This window comes from Parasteatoda tepidariorum, chromosome X1, assembly GCF_043381705.1.
Source record: "Parasteatoda tepidariorum isolate YZ-2023 chromosome X1, CAS_Ptep_4.0, whole genome shotgun sequence".
NCBI classification, from domain to species: Eukaryota; Metazoa; Arthropoda; class Arachnida; order Araneae; family Theridiidae; genus Parasteatoda; species Parasteatoda tepidariorum.
This window is the reverse complement of record NC_092214.1, coordinates 6451421-6475561: the sequence shown is the minus strand read 5'-3', so window position 1 is coordinate 6475561 and position 24141 is coordinate 6451421. Positions and strand designations below refer to the sequence as shown.

Here is a 24141-nt window from a genome sequence, read left to right as displayed (position 1 = left end):
TTGATATACTTAAGTTTTCAACAGCATTTAGTAATTCAGTTATTGTTAAACGTAGGATATTTTAATACTATTATAATACAATAACAGTAAGTTGAAATGAAAAGGTTTGATTTTTAATCATCCGATACTTATAACATAATTACTCTCTTAATACAATCTAAAAAACTTTTCGATAGTCAGAGAGAAATTTTATATTATAACCATTGTTAAGTCAGAGACATTTTGCAAACGTTACGATTCCATCTTACAACAGTTATTTAGAACCCCAAAAGTTAAAATAACTCCTTAAATGAAATAACAAAAGACATGGGGCAAGTTTTCTTTCTTGAAAAACTGTGGGGCCGGGACAGCCTGGTTGGTAGGGCGATGAGTCCAAGAGGTTGTGAGTTCGATTCCCGCCGGCTGAAGACTCCCCGTGTAGTAAATGGTTACAGGTGCACGTTAAATCTGTCGGGTTACAAAGCTCTTCATGTTCCCATAACAAGTCATGGCTCTGGGGGAAATTGGAGATTGATCGTTCTCTGACTCCGGTCAAAATTACGATCTATGTATGAGTGGGTCCGCCCTATAAACAGGCAGTGACGTGTACGTGGTTAAAGTCGTATTATTGGCCATAAATGGCACTACCAAAAAAAAAGAAACGCACCCTCTGCCTTAAATTTGCTTGGAACAGGCTTGCTGATATTGGCAAATGTCATTAGAAACAACAACAAACAACCCAAACTTTTTTCTATGAAACTTACCCGTATTTGCGTATCTAGGAGAAAAAAAATCCATGTTTAAACCGACAAGAACTTTATCTTTACATTTATTTTATCTTTGCAGGTTTTACTCTAGGAGGACAATAATTAAATAAAATACGGTAAAGTATTTACCTCATCCATTTCACCATAAATAATAACATAATCTCCTGCATTTAATAGCAGTTCTGCTTCTGGATTTTCATTAGGAGATTGCTTTAAAGGATCGTATGTATAACGTGCACAGTATATGTGACACCGTCCTCGTCCTGGAAGTTCTATGAAATCAATAGAATCAAGCATTTCTTCTTCTGTAAGGGCAACTGGAAGCAAAATTTTATTTATTAGTCTCCTTTCCAAATATATTAAAGAACTTGGTGTGAGGTAATAGATGAAACGGGAATCTATTCACTAAAAAGTGTACCCACGAAGCAAATGACATCACATTTTTCGTAATTCAGGTTTCTTAGCACAACTTCCAAAAATTAGAAAAATATAGTTTGTAAACGGAAGAGAGCTATTTATGGTTTAAAACGAAGTTGCAAACAGTGGAATACAGAGTCAATAACTTACATACAACTTGATTTTGAGAAATTACTTTAATTAAAATTACTGCGTATAGGAATTAATATCTTACGAATAAATTGAGAAGCTTGGTGCAAGAATCAGTTAAATGTAAATTTTCAACAAAATAAATAAACAGATAGGTAATGCATAAATAAAAATAAATGAATAATTTAACGTAATTTTGGCTGTGAACAATATGGCTGTTTCTTTAAAAACAGCAAGAGGGCGCAAATTAACATCTGCAACCACCTAAAGTGAATTAAATGTGAGTAAAAAATGTAATAAAAATAACTTATAGCTTAAATGTAATAAATATTACTTATAGAACTCTAATTGAAAGTTTACCCTTCTTAGCTAATAAAAGTAGACTTGATATCACATTCTTAATAACTATTTTAATATAATATTGTAATAGTTGATTATATTCCTATTAATAAATGGTCAGCAACTTGATTTACTGAATAAAATGTTTAATACCACGAATTTTAAGAATAATTTAGCAAATATCTATAGTAGTAACATACTAGCTTTTTATGCAAACGGTAGATGTCATTTAGCTGACACTCATCTAGTGGGCACATAATTGATTTTGCTGGCATGAATAACTACAAGGGCTGTTTTTTAAGTAAGGGCAGTTTGAAAATAAAAACCAAACGAAGGAAAATTTTCATGAAGCAAATTTACTTTTTGATTCTACATACGTTTCTCTCTCTCTTTTTTTTCAAAATAGTTTCCAAATTTGGTTAAACACTTATCATACCTTACAACTAGATTTAGAATACCCTCTTCATAGTAACTTGTCGCCTGCTCCAATAACCAAGAGGTCACAACCGTTTTCACGTCTTCATCATAGTTGTTCTAGCTCCCTCTAAAGTGATGTTTGTAACATCGGAAAAGATAAAAATCACTTAGCGCAAGGTCTGGGCTGTATTGAGGGGTGGTCCAAAACGTCCTATCCAAAAGAGCTCGAGACTGAGGTGTGGAGAGAGTCATTGTCATGGAGTAGCAAAATTTCTTGTCAGTAGGAAGTTTCGTAAACTTCACGAATCTGTCGGTGAATGCATGCAGCAGACAGGTTCTTTGCCAACGTATCACTGACAGAACCTCATACGTGGTGGGCAATTTGCTAGAATTGAACATTTTAAAGACCATTCGTTGAGACGCACGCCTCACCTATTAGTGTGAACAACAAAACGGCCCTTACTTAAAAAACTGCCCTCGTAGTAAACAATTCTACCCAATATCCGAAGATATTCTACCCATTATGCGATGATAATGACGAAGTTTAAAGAAAACTAAAAATCCCAACTCCACTGACCAGCAGCAAAAGTATATTGCATTTTGTTTCATGGAATCAGAATTCCTATCTTCAATTGTTGGAAGAAAATTATTCCAGTTTAGACATGTAATAAATACAGATAATATAACTAATTTTCTCATGAAACCTTTATGTGTAGAGAGCTTCACATCAGGCTTAGTTCATCACATTATTTAATTTCAATACATTAAGTATTTTATGATGTTTGTGCTTGGTGTCTCTCGTGCAATTAAACATTTAACCTACAAGCCTATATAATAAAATGTATTTTTTTCATAAGAAAAAAAAATTATAAAAGGCGAGCCATACCATCGGATTGAATTCTTTGGAAAGGATGAAGTAAAGAAGTGGCAGAAGCTGAAGCAGTAAGACTTTGAAGAGTAAAAGAAGGATCTCTTAAATTACCTAATGATGGACTGGGTGAAGGTAGACCATTATTTGTCATGAAAGTTTTCTTGCTTAGTGAAGTTTCTAAAAAAAAAGAACCATTGATTTAAATGTTTCTCGGCAAATCTCTCACAGATAATTTTATATTAGTTTTAAAGAATCTAAGAAGTTAACAAATCTTTCCACAAAAAAAAAATATTCATAAATATGCTTGGGAAATATTGCACAAGAATTTAGAAATGATTTAATACAAAATGTTTCACATTTTTTGATTATTATTGTATTACATTTGCTATTGTTTCATATTCTAACTTTTTCTTCTCCTTCTTCAAAGGCACTACGTCTTGTTTTAGGCTAGAGATCACTATTTACCCTGTAAGTGACTAATAACTACGTGAAAGTAGAATACGTGACATAGTAAAGTGAATATATCAATGAGTAACAGATTGCTTAAGCTTGCTTCACACCTAATTTAATTATTTTGTCTTGATTAATTTCAGGAAATTTGTATCTATATAACAGTGTATAACTGTTAATGATACTTCAGAGACAATGCTAGGTACTTATGAATATCTTACCTAAAATGTTTCTTTTTTTATCCAATTCAGCTAATATTCTATTATCTTGTTCTAGTTTTGCCATAAGTTGATCTAATTCATGTCTGGTAACAGATTGTTCTAGAAAATGAAAACGGATAATTGATATCATTAAAATACATTAAAAATTCATTTTAAATAAGTCATTATCTGAATTCTTTAAAAGTATGTATAGCATATTTCTTGCCATCATTATTGTCTTGTCAAATCATATAATATGAATAACACTTTCTGATCAAAAACCTGATAATTTTTGACACTCTAAGAAATATACTACAAAACAAACCGAAAAAATCCTGGTGAGAAAATAGAAAAAATGGAGTTTCAGAAATAAAGTATAAAGCATTTTTTTCTGCCTGTACTGCATATTTATTATTAACCAATTAAATGTAATTACCAATTAAATGTTAATAGAAATTTAATATAGAAGAGAACATCGTCTGCACACTTTTATTCTCAGTGCCAGGCCTCATAGTGGGTTAAGCAAATTAAGAAATTTTTTCAAAAAAATTGGGACATATTTTGGTGCAGTTTTCAATAACCAGACTACTTTTATAAATACAAAGGACAAACTAAAAAAATATAATGAACTTAAGAATAAGGAAAGCATATTTTATCGAAAAATAATAACAGAATATACAATTTTTAATTTCATAGTTATTTTGTATAGAACAGAAACAGTTTACAGAATAAATAGAGTATTGAACGATTCATAGTAGTTTATATCAAATAGTAGTTAAATGAATAGAAATATTTACAGTACTGTTGTATTAAAAAAATAAAGTTCATGAAAGAGAACACTCGAGGGTTATCAAAGAAAAAACTATTGCATAGCTGTATCGGTGTAGAAAATCAACGAATTTAATTAAACTCTTTTCAATTGTTTAGTTACTGTTGTATAAAATTGCTCCAGAATGGACAGCTAGATTGATCTGTTATTGATGTAGAAAATCAACGAATTTAGTCAAGCTCTTCTTAATTGTCCAGTTACTGTTTGATAAAATTGTTCCAGAGCGGTAAACTATTTGAAATATATAACCTGAATTTTTCAGAGTGCCTCTTTTAAGCAAAAGTAAAACAAGGAAAACATAAAAAGAAACAATATTTGTGACAAATTGACCCAAGCTGTAATGAGAAGGTACATAGTAAAAGTTAGGAAAAAACAATAAATTGAAGACGATCTTAATATTGAAAATAAATTATTGATGAAACACAATAGGCACCACAACAATGGTCATCGCAAATACATTGAAACAAACTGTTTTTTCCACAAAATGCAGGATCATTTCTAACACACATTCAAATGCAAACTACAAAAAATGAACGAAGTGTGGGATCTGAACTAAGGATATCAATTGAGGAAACACAATATTTAGATAATGTAATTGCGATAGTGCATTCTGAATTGTGTATAAGAAAATAAATAATTAAAATATTGTTGTAAATATCGGTGAGTTTACTATTGGAGGTGAACAAGAAATTCAGGGAGGAGAAAAAATAAAATTCGAGCAAGAAGATCATATTTGGCTGATGGACAAGATAGCTTTTTCATCAATGAGACAATCAAGAGGCATCCCAAGAAGTGTCATAAATCATATTGACTACTGAGTGAAATACATCATATTGATCATTCAATGATGTAATATTGATAAAAACGAAAAACCTTTCACCGAAGTTCAGATTTTTACATATTTTGATTTCTCCAAATAGAATAAATCTATCCTATCGACTTTGTTGCTGTTGTAGTTCCTTTATGTCGCACTATAGCTGCACAATGACAAGACAGGCCATCGCAATTTTGATCCTCTTCAGAGAGGATGGCACCCTCACTTCGGTAGCCCGACGACCTGCATGCGAAGTCGAGCACTTTCCAGCAGAGCAGTTTAACGAGGACCAATACCACGTACCCTCGGACCCTGCGCAGACTGATTCAAGTGGTCACCCACCCACATACTGACCATAGCCAGTGATGCTTGACTCCGGTGATCTGCTGGGAACTTTGTTTTCATTCATTCATTAATCATTTACTTGATTTTTTCATTTACTAGAGTCCACTGCGGGACTCAAGTAAAGGAAAAAAAAAATTAAATAGATTATCATTTTTATAGTCACTCACTCAAAAAAAGAAATAAAAGTAAACAGACTTAACATTGTTAAGTCTAGCGAAGTCTGCTGGGGAAAAAAAGGATTACGGATGAATTCCCGTGTATCAGACTCTCCTATAAGGATCAATAACACTACACGTGATTTACGATCTTTTGGTGAGTTTTTAGTGAATTCGATTGGTGATTTTTTTCTCGGAAGAATATTTTTAACCAATCAGGTTCTCCTTCTCGCTCGATGGCAGTTGAAGGGGAGTGAATTACACGTCGTGAAAATGAAATTCACGCACTTCACTCCCGTATTTCGAGATTTGTGTGTCTTCAATCCCAATATTTTTCAAAATCAAAAATCCCAATATTTTTAATATAATATTATATTAAAAATATTGGGATTTTTCAGAAAAAATATGCGAAAAGAGAGGTAATGACTGTTGAAAATCAATCGAAGAAACTGTAGAATAATCGCGTCAGAAAGTGAATACTCAAAGGAGAGATTCGATTTTCCCATATCGTGATAATATCCCATGAAATATATCGCGTTCTTAAGGAACCCATTATAAATCATTAACAATAACCTCCGATCCAAACATCACGAAGATAAACAATAAAATCGGAGAAGATCGAGTACTTCAAAGAGTGAATACTTAAACACTTGATTCAAATTTCACGTGTCGTAACAATACGATATTAAAAATATTGGAATTTTCAAAAACCATCCGAAAATTTCTTGTAATAAATTCTATAAGGATTATTAAAACAACGCATGGACTTATCGGCGCAAATCGAGCGTGTCGAAACGTGATTTTTCAAATAGGTGATTCGAATTTCGAGTGTCGTAACAGTATCGGAATTTTAAATAAAATCATAAGAATACCAATAATAGATTTGTGATTTGCAGCTATCCACGAATTAACGATCTAAAGATTCGCAGAATTCAGCAAATTAGTAAAAAATGAAAATCACATGCCTTTGTTAGCTTTGGTCCAGAAAAATATATTAGCAAATGATAACTTTTCAGAGAGAGAAGACGCGTTAATTTGTGCAAGGAGGCAGTGTTTTCTTAGTTAGGAGTTGAGTTCCTTTTGTAATGATGATCCAAAACAGGATGACATTTTAACTGTGGGCTTTCACTAGGGCATTTCATTGAAATTTATGTTAGTATTTGATAATAAATTAATTTATCTATGAAGATATTAATAAATGTATTGAAAAGAGATAATAAAATTAGATATATTTACTTATTGATGTTACATGCAAAGGTCTTTCCTTGTTCTCCTTAGTAGCTGCTCCCACCAATGGCAGATCTAATAACAAATTAATGTAGTGATATAAATATATATACTATTTCAAGATATATTATAATCTAACACCATTCATTAACGAGCATTCTTGGATATTCGTGTCATTATTCAGTTTAAACAGTTAAGATAATGTTGGATCAGACGCCATTAGAAAATATAATTTTCGCAGTTGAAGTAGAATTAAATCAAATTAAAAAAATGGAAATCAAAATAAAATTGTTGATAGAAAGCAAATGACATGAAGAGAGAACCATCAGGCTAGGAGAAAAACCAATATATTTTAAGTGATTGTATTTGTTTTTTAAGAAAACGTTGAAAAGGGGGTCCCTGCATTTTTTGATGCAAATAAATATTATAATTTACATAAAAAAGGGCAATGTTTTTAATATTCCTTTTGTTAAACAATACAATATATATTTGATAAAGCAGTTTGAAGAAGTAAATACATCTTTTTTTTGTTACTGAGATATATGTGGTACCTTGTACAGTGAGCAAAAAAAAAGGACCACGCTGAATAACTTTTAATCAAATGATCGGATCTTCACGCGCTACACGTTCTAGGATTCAATCTTACTGGTTTGATAGGGTGACCTCAAATATGCTAATTAATTAGTGCAGACGATATTTTAAGTTACGAAACCAGACACAAACAAGTACTTTCTTTAAAATAACTTAAAAATAAAATTTGTTGGTTTCTTACAATTTTGTATAGTTTATACATGATTATTAAAAACTTGAAATTCTAAAATAACTTTTAATTTGCAAGGTCTTGTTGAAAAATTATCCAATATTTTATAGTTCCGCTTATTTATTCACCTCTAAGGCTTTAACTTTTTCTCCGTTGCTTTTAAATACACAAATTATAAATGTCCCAAGAAAGAATCTTAACTGTCACAGAACGCTCTTCGTTCTCCTCCAAAATGGCTGTAAGAAAAGGATCACGTGACGGATGTGACTCCGATGTTTAGGAAGAAGAGATGGAGATCTAAAACAATCTACTTGTTCTGACCACATTGTCACAATCATAGCGCTGTTCAGAAAATTGTGAAGCCCTAATTTCGATGACTTAGATCGCCTTGATTAAGCTGAATTTTACTTCTCTAATCGATTGATTAAAAAGCAATTTAAATAATTTTAAAAAAAGGGTTACGAGTATTGCACTTTAACATTTTTATCAATTGTAAATTAATATACGGTTCCTCCATTTGCAATTTTGACTAGGTTATAACTACTGAATTATTAATTTTAAATTGTTTTTAAGTAAATGGTGAAGAGTTTAATCATATTTAGGAAGAAAACTTAAAATTAAATCATAAGATTTGTTGCTACATTCACTAATAAATTATTCACACTCTCTTAAAATCGCGATAGGGTAATAATTTTATTAAAAAATTCTTAAAACCACAAATCTAGTAAGATATATAAGAATAACTTATTTCCTGCAATTGGAGAATGGTCCCTCAGTTTCAAACTTTAGCACTTTAGAAGTTCAATTGAATTTTATGTGAATGAAATGTTTCAAATAAAGAATAATGAGTTTCATGCGTTGAAGCTCGGTCATTGGTGACTGCCCTCTTAGAAATATCTATTAATGTATGATCCCATATTTCAAAGAATGCGGCTTCATGAAAAGTGGTTTTCTAATGACCATGAGAGGGACACACGCCAACTAAAAAGTTGTCTTAAAATTATTAGATTTTTATTTCTGTTGGAGAAAACTAAATTTTTCTGAAGATCTGGAGAGCAAGTGATGTAACCAGTAATGAGCAACAATGAGAACCTCTGTGTACCAACCATCTCATGAATGTTCAGTGCGCAAAAAAAAAGAAACACCTGAAATAAATTTTGATTTTATGATCGGATCTTCACGTTCTAGGACTCAGTCTTTAGTGGCTTGAGGGGGTGACCTCAAATATGCTAATTAATAAATGCAGACGATATTTTAAGTTACGAAATCAGAAGCAAAAACGTACTTTCTGTGAATAAGTGCAATTTCTTTTCGGCGGAATCAGTTATATGACCCCAAAAATATTAGGAGTAGCCGCAATCTAATGAAGTATGGTCGCAATAGTTTGGTCAGGAGAACGCCTCAAAGTTTGGACCCCTTTGTAGAAACTATTGGTTGCGACAGCTGAGATAGCATGAAAAGCCGAGGTAGAAGGATCGAGTATTGGATCGAAGACCGAAGGTAGGAAGACGAACCGGAATAGTTCCTGCGCGAATGAATTCTGGCGGAGGAGCACAACCGGCAGCCAAGGCAGGGATTGAAGAGGCTGATGTCCAGTACTTAAGGCAAACTCTTGATGGTTTGTTATCTTTTACTGTTAAAGAGGATTTTTCATTGCCATATTGTTTCATTTGACATCTTAAATTCCCATCACCGAAACTTATACACCCTTAATGTTAATTTAACTTTTTACGTATTTCGCTATATCTTGAGAACTGTTTAAGCGAATCGAAAATTTTTTGAACGAATTTGTATTTTACGGTGCAAAATAATGTTCTTTAAGATGATGAAAAACATTGTATTCCTTTCAATTCCAAATTTTTTCTACCATTCTTAAATAAAATATTAAAAAACGATAAATATTTACTAAAAGTTATTTTTTTCACGGAATTACGTTTGGATAAACTAATTTTATAATTGTGTGCTAAGATTTTTTTTAATTTGCCTAAAAAAATTTCTCGCGATTTATCGAAATACGCAAAAGTAAAATTAACATTAAGAGGTTTAAACTTTGGAGCGCTCTCCTGACCAANATCGTCTGGATTTATTAATTAGCATATTTCAGGTTACCCCTTCGAGCCATTAAGATTGAATCCTAGAACGTGAAGATCCGATCCTTAAATCAAAGGTTAGTCAGTGTGGTCCATTGTTTTGCCACACTGTATATATCAACTTACCAACTGTTCCTCTAGATTTCTCAAGTTCTGCTAAAATTTGGTTATCTTGTTCAATACGTGCTAAAATCCTATTAATTTCACTATTGGTATTTTCTGAAGGTGTTTCAGAATTTGTTTTGTTCTGATTGGCACAAGATGCAGAATTTTCTGTTTCTTTAATTAATGCAACTTCCGCTACAATAGGACCTAAAATAAAAATGCGTCTTTTAGCATTGTCTGCATAAATAGAAATAAAATATTTAAACTAAAAATGGTTACTTATAAGGAATGTTCTAACAATTCCAAATCACGATGATTTTGCAATATAAATACAATACACGTTGATATGCAAGAAAAATAGGGTCTCTTTCATTTAGGTTAGGTTATGAAAATATTTGCTTTTAAAAACACCAATTTTAAGAAAACAGTTTAAACAAAAACAGATTTGCCAGCTTCCCTTATTATATAAATCAGATTGAGGCAAAAATGTAATTTATAGAATCAGGGAATATGATTAATCATAGCTTTGATTATAATTATAGTCCTGATAACATGTTATTATAATTTCAATAGTAGCAATCATATCCAGATTACAAATATTTATGTTTATAAATAAGCATGATCTAGGATTACTTAGCTTGCAGTCAAGTTTCAAATTTTGATTATTCTAATCATAATAACAGTGTAATTGCAATCAACTTATGATTCTGATTACAGCAATTGATTGCCATACGAAAACACTAAAACGCTATTGATGATTAAATTGTGTATAAAGTTGGCTAGAAGTAATTGATAAGGATTCTATTAAACAGAATAAAAAGCCTAAGCGAGAGCCGTTAGAGGCGATCATACACCCTAACATGTCTAAAGTTTTCCTCTGACTGACGAGGTCAGATGCTGTGCTGGACAAGTGACCTGCTTCCTTATTTAGAGTATAGGTTGCACCCATTTTTGTTTTCTTATATTTTTGTCTTATGTATAATGATATTTTGGCATGGTTTCATTTCATTTGCTTTTTCAGTTTATTTTTATTGCAAAAAAATATATTTTTAATTGTCTTCACCAGTATATTTTGCATTTAAGTGAAAAGTTTATTTTCAAGACATTTTATTTCATCACAAAACAGTTTGTTTGTAACAAAAAAAGAAGGATGGAATATCTCATTTTCGAACGTCCGAGTCAGAACATCTTGGAGCGACCTCCATAGACTCCAAGTCAGAGAACTCACCCAATATGCCAAGAAAGGCCGTTGAAATGCTAGGCATGCTCCCGGCTATTATTTTCAATCAACTTTTATAGTAACTAATTGGTTAGGCCATAAATAACTTCCAGTACTTTCAATAACACACTATGATGTTTGAGGAAAATTTTATAAACTGTACAGACCTTAACTTATAACCTAAATTATCTGAAAGCGCATTTATATTTTTTTTTCATCAAAAATTAATTATATAAGAAATTGAAATATTTTTTAAAATTTATTTTGTATAGTTTATTATATAAAAGTAAAAGAAATTACATTTTTATTTATTATTTTGGTTAAACAGTTAACCCTTCACTGCGCCCCTTTGCATATTTGCAAAGCTAAGAATATATATGATTTTCGCTGCTGCCTCTATAATTTAACATTGAAAACTGTTTCGCGCATAGGAAGGAAAAGGATTGACCACCTATCTGTGCTAGTTTCAATATTGACGAATATAATTTTATTCCTTGTGTAGCTTTGTAAGTTCGGCGCCTACTGTCATTTCGGTAGGAGGGATAATTGATTTGGTGTTCATTATTGCAATTTAAATCTTCAGTCATTTCATTTCTTATATTTCAGTTTTTATATGATTTTTGATGATTTTGTGTTTGTATTTGCAAAGATTCTATTTTTTATATTTACGATGGGTATCAGCGAATTTATAACATTGCACACTCAGTTCAATAGGTATTGAGAGTGAAAAAAATGCTTTTTCCCCCAAGGAAAATTTTAGCATTTTTTTCTCCATTTTCCTGCATTCATTGAACAATCCTACTTACTCCTATATTTCAATTTTATGTGATTTTTGATGATTTGTGTATATTATGGCAAAGATACTATTGCTTATATTTGTGTTGGGTATCAGTGAATTTATAACACTACATATGAAAATTATTATTACTGTTCCACCTTTAAAAGCATGGGGTGAAGGCTTAATTTTTGCACAGAAAGCAATTATTAGATATTTTAATACAATGGCTTTTACTCAGAAAAATTTAAATCTGATTTAAATATATTCTTCGATATTTTAAAGTAATTTTTTTTTATTAAACTTAACTAGCGTGCTCTATAACCTTTCCTTCAGGATGCTTACAGTGCAGAAATCACTAATGATTCAACCTATAATTAGCTTTCATTTATCAGCTCAATTGGTAGACTTAAGCATCAGTGGCTCAGGGGATAGAGCGCTCGCCTCCAAATGAGGTGAACCGAGCTCAAACCTCGGCAATGACGGTTTGATTCAAATTCCATACCCGGCTCGCATCGACTACAGTGCTGGCGTAAAATATCCTCGGTGGTAGACGGATCATGGGTTAAAGTTCCGTTGCCATCAGGCTAACCGTCTGAGGTTTTCGAGGTTTTCCTCTCCATGTAACCCAAATGCGGGTTAGTTTTATCAAAAAGTTTGTTCAAATTTTTCCCAATAATTAACCCAAGAGCTCTCTTGTCTTCTGAATTGGGTTCAAAATTACAAGGAGTTTAACATTGGTAGTCGTAAACTGAAAATTTCATTGAGTGTTCAACGACAGTTATAAATTATAAGAACGAATAAAATTTTCAGATTTGTAGAATTGTCATTAAGTTGTGACCATAAAAGTCTGTCTTGCTGTGATCCATAAATACTGTTATACATACAATTTAAAAACCCTACATTTCAATTTCATGCATAATGATGAAAAAACGTACCTTCAATACTGTATTTCACAGATGTGATTGGTTGATAAGATTCTTTAGGGGCTCCAGCTACAGATTGTACAACAGTTTGGACACTTTGATCGGATACGATTTCTAGAGAAATCTATTAAAAATACACTTTTATTAGCCTCTACATTTTAATCAGTTACGATTTGTTGAGAAATCTATTAAAAATATACTCTTATTAGGCTTTACATTTTAATCAGTTACAATTTGTAGAAAAATATATCAAAAATGTTGAAAAAACTAATTTATTTTTTTTCGTATTAACCTTAGTAATGAATCCATTTAAGTTCATATCTTTGCATCAAAAACGTTGCTTTTTTAGAGTCCAGTGAAAACACTTGTTTAAAACGCATTGAACAAGTACAAGAAAATACCTACTTTTATTACTTATGACTAAAAAAAGAGGGGGCAACTTGATATATTAGTTGCATACCTTAAAATAATAGTCGGCGAACTTCGAGAAAAACGCATTTCATAATTTAAGCCTACTTTATAAACTAGCTTAATCTTCCTTCTGATGTGGTCGTCCATTGACTTGCCTATCAACGAGACGTGCAATGGATTGTTTTATCTCTCTCTTACTTTTTTTCCCTTTTCTACAAATAGTTTATATATTATTTTATTGTCAAATTATTAAATTTTTCCTGATATTTAAATTACAGAATTAATTCTTTTCTCAATAAAATAATAATGGCTTATATAATATTTTTAAATAATTAAATTTTTATAAATTAACTTTATTATAGATTTGTTTTATGACCTGAATTTCTATTATCAAGAAAAAATTACACATAACACAAAAATTTATTTCGCATCTTACACAGTCAATAAGGATGATTATTAGCATGAACAATGTTTTTTAAGTTGAGATGTTGAAAAACATACTTCATTAAGATTTAAAAAATGATTTCTGAATATTTTGAAAGTTGAGAAGTGTAATAATAAGATCTTCTCATTTTATTTAAAATTGGCGATGGTGATGGACTGATATTTTTATTTTAATCCAATTTTCCCGAGAACTTATTTCTCGATTTTGTTCAATTAACGTATGAAAAATCCTCTAAAAATTTTAATAGATTTTTTCCTGTATATGAAAATAAATGTCACAACGTTGTACCGGGAAAGTACTTTTGGAGGAATCACTTTGAAATCTAATTTTCTAATTATTAAAAACACTGCACATATATAATATTATTTTTACCAATATCCTTTTATAGAAAGATATGTTTATGTAATTATGTTATGTCATGTAATTTAAATGCCACGTTATGTCTAGTAACTAAAAAGGAATACACCAAATTGAACAAAAAATTATATTTAAATTTATGCTATTTTTAAGCAAAACAAACTTTTTATTTAAGTTAATGCTATTTTTAAACAAAAAATTTTTACTTAAAAAGGCAACAAAAAAAGTGCTGCATTTTAAATGTCGGTAATATTTAATAATAAAAAATATACAGTAAATAAAATAAATTAATAATGTTAGCAAGCGGAATAAAATTATTTATTAGGAAAAAAAGCAAGAGAAATTGAAGAATCCATAACAGGTTTCAAATACTAAGCGGATTTAGGCAGGTTCCATACTACCACTTCACCATTACCTTTAACTAATATATTTAACTGATATATATATTTAAGTATGCTTAAATTTACCAAATACGTTTTTCTCGGGATAATATCTCGGGCTAGCGCGCGTTTAAATTATTTTAGTCAGGCTAGAGCGCTTTATTGTTATGTATATAAGGGGATTACCCTTACTGTACGTATATTACAAGTTTTTTGGGCGTGGTGGCTCAGGGGATAGAGAACTCGCTTCTCAATGAGGTGATGATGAATGACGACCCAATGTTGAATCCCAGCAATAGCTGGTCGATACGAATCCCGCACCTGGTCTACACCAGCCTCAATGCTGTCTTAAAATCTCCTCATTGGTTGAAGAATCATGACTTAGAGTCCCTTTGCCGTCAAGCTAACTATGGGAGGTTTCCGTGGTTTTCCACTCCATGTAACGCAAATGCGGGGTAGTTCCATCAAAAAGTCCTCCATGAAGACAAATTTCTCTCAATACTTGACCCAGGAGTTCCCTTGTCTTCTGGATTGGGTTCAAAATCACAGGAATATGGAGTTGAACATAGGTAGTGGCAAACTCAAAACTGGGTCGGCTGCTCAATGACGGTTATAAAATAAAATATATACCAAGTTTATCACAAAGTGTTTTTTCCAAGTCGTATCCTCTTTTTGTAAATGATTTTAAAAAATTCTGCAAATACTTTCAATTTCTAAATAAGGTATAATTTTTAGTAAACAAAACAGTCGAAACACTATTCGATTTTAAAAAACACTATTTTTCTTAGATTTATTTTTTTATTAAAAAGAGCGCTATTTTTTAAGAAAAATAGCGTTTTTTTANAAAAAAAAAAAAAAAAAAAAAACTTTAATATAGTTGCTAATTATTTGAATTGTTTTACTCACAGTTCAATGGTTATACACTTGAAAAATTTGAAAAATTTATTTGTATAAGAGCCCGATTAAATGATAATCTCAATTTACCAATATACCAATCTACTACTCAAGGCTGTGAGGGGCGGATAATCGGGGTTCTACTGTACTAAGTTTAACCACTAATATAAAAAAATTCCACAAATACTTTCAATTTCTCAATAAGGTATAATTTTTAGTAAGCAAAGACAGTCGAATTTGCACTGACGCGAATGAGGAGAGATAATATTATTTTAGAGTTTTTTTCTTAAAATTTTTTTTTCTTAAAATTTACTTAAATCAATTTCATACTTTGATTGGAAGAGAGAATAATACTCACAGGTTCTTGTGTCGACGATTGAAAGCTTTTTTTTCTTTGTAATGTTTGTATTTCTAAGTTCAGTTCTTCTCGAAGAACGCTTTCTAAGTCACATTTTTTTCCTAGTTCTCGAATTTCTGACTGAAAGAGAAATATTATATTTATTTTAGATTAACAAAACACTTTCAAAATTTCGACAGAAATGTTAAATTTAATGGCTGATTGACACAAAAAGTTTTATTCAGTTAACCTAAAAATAGAAAATAAATTTTTGAGGCTCTAAAATGCAAGTGGGGATATAATTGCACAATTTAATACTTAATACATGCAATTTAATGCTAAAATGCAAGTGTTAAGCTAATTGTACAATTTATAATTTAATGCACCGACAGGCCCATTAGAGTGTCACTGAACGAGTTAATTATAGTTTGATTCTAAACTAGAGACACATCCGAAATAATATATAAAATATTTTCTCGAATTTTTATATATATGAATAGTAATATGTATTAAATTTGTTTTCGAAGCTTGTAACGTACATTTGAAATTTAACAGAATTTAAAAATTTCACTTTAGCAAAATATATGTTTGCATATAAAATATGTATCCATATTTATAATGTTCGTACTGATTTAAAAATAAATACTAAATAAAGTACTTAATAAAAATAAAGTACTCAATATAAGAAACGTAAGCCACGAAATTTAAAGCTCAATAGAAATATTCCATAGAAATTTTCAAGTACTCAATGGAAGTTTTTCCAGTTTTAGGAAATTTTTTAAGGACTAGAAAAACCAGGAGAATTTTGATTGAAAAAATTGGAATAGTTCAGTGTCGAGATAAAAATTTGATGTCATTATATTAAATAAAAGATTAAAAATTATGTTAGAACAAAAATATCGCAATTGTGTGCCTTTATAACTATTTTAATAATCGTGTGATAAATTTATCATAATTGCTAAAGAAATTAGTAATAATATTTATTTGCATTGCTACTCTTATTTAAAGGTTTAACTCCTTGCATGCCAAAAGCTCTTGCTACTTACAAAAAGGCTGACCGATTTAGAAACAAAAATGTTTTATTGTTCAAAGAATATTTAAGTATATATTCTTGTCAATTAAAACTAATCTGATATNATAATTGCACAATTTAATACTTAATACATGCAATTTAATGCTAAAATGCAAGTGTTAAGCTAATTGTACAATTTATAATTTAATGCACCGACAAGCCCACTAGAGTGTCACTGAACGAGTTAATTATAGTTTGATTCTAAACTGGAGACACATCCGAAATAATATATAAAATATTTTCTCGATTTTTTATATATATGAATAGTAATATGTATTAAATTTGTTTTCGAAGCTTGTAACGTACATTTGAAATTTAACAGAATTTAAAAATTTCACTTTAGCAAAATATATGTTTGCATATAAAATATGTATCCATATTTATAATGTTCGTACTGATTTAAAAATAAATACTAAATAAAGTACTTAATAAAAATAAAGTACTCAATATAAGAAACGTAAGCCACGAAATTTAAAGCTCAATAGAAATATTCCATAGAAATTTTCAAGTACTCAATGGAAGTTTTTCCAGTTTTAGGAAATTTTTTAAGGACTAGAAAAACCAGGAGAATTTTGATTGAAAAAATTGGAATAGTTCAGTGTCGAGATAAAAATTTGATGTCATTATATTAAATAAAAGATTAAAAATTATGTTAAAACAAAAATATCGCAATTGTGTGCCTTTATAACTATTTTAATAATCGTATGATAAATTTATCATAATTGCTAAAGAAATTAGTAATAATATTTATTTGCATTGCTGCTCCTATTTAAAGGTTTAACTCCTTGCATGCCAAACGCTCTTGCTACTTACAAAAAGGCTGACCGATTGAGAAACAAAAATGTTTTATTGTTCAAAGAATATTTAAGTATATATTCTTGTCAATTAAAACTAATCTGATATGCGCATGCTTAAAAAATGATTCAATTTTTTTTAAATCCTTATAATTAAGAAGTTTACTTTTTTAAACGTATACTAATTTGTTTTATACTTGCTTTTAACTGAAAATCTCTGTGACTAATAATTCCTTAATTATCACCTTAATCTAGACTTTCCATATTATTAATTAATATTACACTCCTGATCATGAAAATGAGACAAATGAGAAACTGTGATAATAATGAGAACATAAATATTTTACAACAGTTAGGAAGTATTGATTGCAGTCATACATAATTTAGCGTACAAATTCATTTAGTTATTTTATTCTTAGAAATGATTAAAATAGCTGAGTCATAAAGATTTAAATAGCCAAATCAGCTATTCAGACATAGTGATTCACTCAGCTAATTTAATCATTGCTAAGATTAAAATAGCTGAATGACCATAAAGGTTAATTTAATTTTTTTTTTCAAATTTATTTATTTAGAAATAGATATAAATATAAAAAGGCGCATGTATAGCAATAAATAAATAAAATAAACAAAGACATGCTCCAAGTCTTGCATAAAATCTTGATATCGAACAAAACTTTTTTTATAGAATTTAAAGGACCTCTAATATGTTATTTGTTTTGAGGCCACTGAAATGGTTCCCAAACTATCATAGAACATTTTATTCCGTATTGCAGTTAGAACAAAAAATTGCATTTACCGTGATCATCCTTTAGTGTAATGAGAAACCACATAAATATCTCGTTCAATAGGTGAAGCCCTGTGTTAGACAGAATTATATTTTCATGGGTTTTTCATACATTTAGTTAACATTCATGTTGTGTAATTTCCATTCAATTTTTTACTAGGGACTTGAAACGCGCCGAAAGAATCTGTATGTAATGAAAGTTTTCCCGAAACTTTTGCCAGTATAGAATTAAAATTGATATCAACTGCTATTTTAATACAACCCCTAGATGTGTACTGCTTTTCGCAAATAAAATAATACGGTGAATGTATGCAAAACTTTAAATATCGTTTGGTATTTTTTTTAAATTAAGTAGTTAAAAAAATATGTATTTAAAAAATTTAAAACAAAACCCTTACCAAAAAGTACAGTGGAAAATCAAAAAAAAAAAAAAAGTAATTAGGAAATAAAAAAAAACTTGCAAAAAAATTGTTTACACAGAAGCTTAAAAAAATACATAAAATCCAATCTTACGCTTGTCTATATTGCAATATCAGAGTTATAGATAGATATAAGTTAAATAACTGCATACTTTAATATCTAAAAACTTCAATTTTCGAACTGTTAAATCTATATATTTTGCTTCGATCTTATTTGCTTCAGCGTAAGGAAAGAAACTTGGGGGAAAATATCGTATTTGTAAAAATAGAAATTTTAGATGCGTATATAAGTCTAATCAAACATTGCACTTATTTACATTTTATACACACTGAATCCTTCATAACTCTTAAACTATTAATCCGATCAATTTGATATAGGTGGCAAACCAATTATGCCTTAAAAATATGCAAGAAACAATAACTGATTTTTCTACATCGTAATTTTAGAATACTCTCTTCATCAGTAAATTCAAGATGGCGGCTCAAGCACAGAAACCCAGAAATAATCCAAGGTCTTTCAGTGATGTCACTTCTGACTTGCCGCCTATTTCAAATCTTTGTCAACGAACAGTGACTTCATTTGACAGTGAGTTATGAGATTCTTTATATACTATCATTATATCTTGAGTTGAGTAAAAATTCTTTTTTTTTCTTCTTGTGCCTACTACCACAGATGGCAGTAGGGCAGATTCTGAAATGCTTCTCGCATTTGCAATAGTAGTTTCTATGCCCTTGATATCTGACAGTTTAAGTTTCATCACAAGGAAAAAATTTATATATTTCATTCAGTTTTGTAGGTTTGATAGCACGTTGAACGTAGAAGATTAAAGTGTTCATTTTCGCCTTAATTTACTATTTTACGCACGTGAAAAGCTTGTGAAAAATTGATCTTCAAGATAATGCTCTGTGATAGTGCTCTACAAGAACATAAATGCCAAAATTGGTTCAAAAAATTCTGATCTGGTGATTTCGATTTGAAAGATGCTCCTTGATCAGGAAGGCCTACCCGGATTCATGAAGACAAATCAAAGACATTGATTCAAGTCAAACCCACGTTGCAGGGCACTAAAAATCAGTCAGAAAAGCGTTCATGTCCATCTGACGAAACTGGGATACGTAATCAAGCTCGAAATTTGGGTTCCTCATGAACTCAAAGAAATTCATTTGACAGCCCGAATAAACATCAGCGATACGCTCATGAAACGCAAAGAAAACAAACCTTTTTTCAACGAATGATAACTAAGAATTGTTTACAACAATTTGGTACGTTAACTGCTTGGTCACGAGGTGTTTTTTTCCTCCAACTAAAGAACGGAACAATCAATTTAGATGTATACTGTAGGCAACTAGACAGTTTGAATGAATCTGTCACCCAAAAATGTCAATCGTAAGAGAGTAATGTTTCATTATGACAATACTAGGACACACACATCTTTGACTACTCGTCCAAAATTATTCGAGCTTGGATGTGATGTGTTGTCCTACCATCCACCATACTATGCATCACTCTTCAAAACTCCTTCCTGGGAATAACGTTAAATTCCGATAAGGTTTTAATCATCACCTTGTTCAGTTTTTCGCAAATAAAGACAAGTCTTTCTATGCACGAGAAATTATGAAACTCACTAAATGATGGCAAAAAGCTATCGAACAAAAATGTACATATATCATTGATTAACATTTAACCTTTAAGCAAATATGTAACTTTGAAAAATTTAGAAAAAAAATGCAATGACTTTTTATTTAACCCAATTGTTTTTAATGACAACCTATTCCTGTGCTGAATCGAGATGTATAGGGAGTTAAAAAAAAATGGGCCTAAAGTGACAGTTTATAAATTCTCCAAAAATAGATACATTCGATTAAACGCTACAATTATTAAATAAGAGCTAATATAGTTGAGTAAGTCACATTATTTATCTGCTATATTTTAATATTGTTTTTTGAAGACTTTAATATAAGCTTCTTAATTACATAATAAAAGAAATCTTATTTTGGAATTATAATTTTTTGGGTTGGGTTGTTTATTGTTCGTTAGCGAACATTATAAAATAAAATTATCAAAACATTCGTAGTTTCTAAAGAATTCTGGTCGTGAAATGAAATTAATTAAAACATCATTTGTCTTGTGTAAATTTTTATGAATCCAGACACAGTATGAAACTACCGTCGCAAATTAAACATCTTTAAAGAGCTGAAATTTTTATTATTATGAAAACTAGTAAAATAAACTACCGATATAATAATCAGAGCCATATTTCTAATTTTTGAAAGTTATTGACTTTCATTTAAGTGTCCGCGTAATGCAACTAAAACTGAAATTGTTTTGCTTTTATTTTTCTTTAAAAATAATTATTATTCTGGAGGGAGCTTTGATTCCCTCAATTATTGAGGAGTATAAATTGAATTCGCCTATTTAGATTTGGCTGAATTCAGGAATCTTAATTGTAAAAAATTCTTTTCTCATACCTTCTTGTATAGTGTATTCCAGAAATACCAACAATAATAACTATTTTTAATCCTTATCTAAGATAAGGACTAAAAATTGTACATATTGTGAGTTGAAAACTGATATTTTAGTAAATAAAATAGAGACTATCGAAATCCGACAACTCACTGCTGGGGTAGGCAATTGAATGAAACACCAAAGCCTGTTCGATTATGGTAAGAGACAGAGGAGATGAAAGATGTTTATTTAAAACAGTTTTATACTTTAACATAAAAATCAAGCAGGTTTTGATGTTATTTTGCACAGTGTGCGAAATCTTTTTTAGATATCACCTTGAACAACTTTCGTTCTAATAATCGCATTTTCACTTACTAAGTATCCATCTTAATGGTTCCTGGGGGGGGGGACTTGACATATGCTAATTAACTATTAATTAAGTTGCAAAATCAGGCACTCTCTGAATAAACATATTTCTTTTACATATTTGGAATCCAGACCCTCAAGATAGGTGGGAAATACGAAATTTTGAAAAAATTGAATAATAAGCTGGGGGGGGGTGCTCTATACATTTGGCGATAGTCCCCCAAAAAACAGCCAAGCAAAGTCGTCGCGTAAATGAATAATTTAAGATAACCATTGATAAATTCATACCTCATTTTATTCCGTTACTAAACAACCAAGCTCAGACAATACAAAAAAAATATAATATTTTGTGATTTTGTGGAGAAGCTTATTTATTAATAGTTAATGGAAAATATCTCTAATTTTCTAAGCAATATACTTTTTTTTTAATCTGATTTTTGACCAAAAAGTACAGATTTTTTTTTCTTTTTAATCTCCTTTGAAAAGAAAATTTCAATCGATTTATAAATTATTTATGATTTTTCAAGCGTTTAGAGTTACTAAATATCTTGAAAGCTCTAAGCATGTCGACTTTTATTTTCATCTTTATAATTTTTAAAGACAATGAATTTTTTATCATCAATTACAATGTTTACATTTGGGTTTTGATAAGAATTTTATGCTCATAAAAGTAAGCATCTACATTTTAATATTTTAATAGGGTTCAATTGATTCTAAAAAAAGTAAAAGAAGCGTAGCATCAATATTGTAACTATAAAGTTAACCTTTAACTTCAAAATTAAAATTTTTAAACTGGATATTTGGAGTTTTAAGTTTTGTTACCATCATTTCAGTATCTTAAAGACATTACTAACTGTGTTTAAAAGAAGAGTATCGTATCAAATGCATGTAGTGATAGTGAAAATCGTAAAATAAGTTTGTAAGTTAAGGAAGGAAAAAAAGATACCATAGTAGCGGTATTTTTTGATAAAAGCAACTAATCGCAATCGAAAAACATGTTTATTGACATTTTATAGTGAAAATTAGTTTCGGAATGCATCGAAACATCAGGATGCTATTTGTAAATCATCTTTATTCAGAGAAAACCATATTACCTAAATATTTGTCAGAATGAAGTTATTTTTTAAATAATGAATCTCACAATATTCAACATATTATTACAGCATGTTATTTTTAAACAAAACATGTTTTAATCTTCTTAAAATCCCACTTAACATTTACCAATTTCTTTAGCTATAGGAAAAAGAATCGTAAATTATATGAAACCTTGTGAATGTGCATTAGAATTACCATTAGCTCTACATTTTTCAGGTACAATTTTTCTTCAAACCTTCTTGCCTTGAAAACGCTATCAAAGCTGTAATCATTATTGTCCCTAAAATTTCGTATATAATTACGAAAATTTGTGTATTTTATTTTGATAGCTTTATTTCATTTCTAACTAACTGTTAGTTTTCACCCAAAAAAACGTCGAAACAATCAAGACAGTACAAGTTCTTAGAAGAAATAATATTAATTATAAGAATAATTATAAGAATTATAATTCTTATATATTCTTATAATTGTAAGAATTACAAAAATAATAATAATTAGAAGAAATATGTTTGAAGAAAATGTACAATGGAAACATTGAAATATGCTATGTTTATGAATAACATGTTGTAAATTATGGGATTCATTCGTTAAAAATCGCTTCATTCGGCCAAATATTTAGATTGCATGGTTTTCTTTGGGTAAAGATGATTTGCGAATTGCATCCTGGTGTTTCGATACATTCTGAAACTTATTTTCGCAAATTCCCCATAAAATGTCTTCAATTACATGTTCTTCAATTATGATCAGCAACATTTATCACCAAATATCGCAATTATGATTTCTTTGTTTTTTTTCCTTTATTTTCAAACTTATTTTAAGATTCTCACCATCACTGTATATGTCTGATACGATTTTCTCCTTTCAAGTAGAGTTCGTAAGGTCCTTAAGATACTTAAACATTGGCAACAAAACTTAATGGATGCAATGTTCTATTTCTTTAACTCCAAATATCTAGCTTTAAAATTTTAAGTTTAAAGTTAAAGATACTTCATAGTTACAATATTGACGCTACGGTTGTCTTACTTATTTAAGTATAACATAAACCTTGTTAAAATATTAAAATACGGATGCTTAGCTTTACGTGCATAAAATTATTACTAAAATAATGATCAAGACCCAAATGCAAAACAGTATGATTGATGATAAGAATTTCACAGGATTCAAAAAAAATGAAGATGGAAATTAAAATAGACATGTTTCGAGAGTTCAAAACTATAGGCACCCATTATAAAGGTTTGCAAATAGTGAATAACTTGCGACGTTAATTTTTGGACTCTTAGAATTTTAATTTTTCAAAATTTTTATGTTTTTTTTAATTAATGAAGTTTTTATCTCATCGCTTCAGATTCTTAGGATTATTCATTTAGTAACACATATTCTTAAATTACTTCACGCGATATTAAAATAAGTTTTACATTAGATAATGGCATAGGCTCTTAGATTGAAAAAATAATAATTGGCCACAAGTGTCTGAAAAAAAATATAGGCAGTACTTTTTTAAGTGCTTAAAAAGATTTTTAAGGA

At 29.9% G+C, this 24141-nt stretch overlaps 1 protein-coding gene across 10 annotated transcripts in view; it reads right to left on the bottom strand.

Moving 5' to 3' along the window:
- Positions 1 to 24141, bottom strand: part of LOC107446422 (RIMS-binding protein 2) — a 136070-nt gene that overhangs the window by 86076 nt on the left and 25853 nt on the right. For all 10 annotated transcript variants that reach the window (XR_011638166.1, XM_043041385.2, XM_071187371.1 and 7 more), the window contains exons 4-10: positions 15660 to 15779; positions 12827 to 12938; positions 9916 to 10101; positions 6949 to 7014; positions 3591 to 3689; positions 2935 to 3096; positions 876 to 1063 (exon numbers count right to left, since the gene is read on the bottom strand). Coding sequence is in view for 9 of the 10 variants with exons in the window: in XM_043041385.2 (XP_042897319.1) it covers positions 876 to 1063; positions 2935 to 3096; positions 3591 to 3689; positions 6949 to 7014; positions 9916 to 10101; positions 12827 to 12938; positions 15660 to 15779 (933 nt within the window). In the remaining variant the exon portion in view is untranslated. The remainder of the gene's footprint in view (positions 1 to 875; positions 1064 to 2934; positions 3097 to 3590; positions 3690 to 6948; positions 7015 to 9915; positions 10102 to 12826; positions 12939 to 15659; positions 15780 to 24141) is intronic.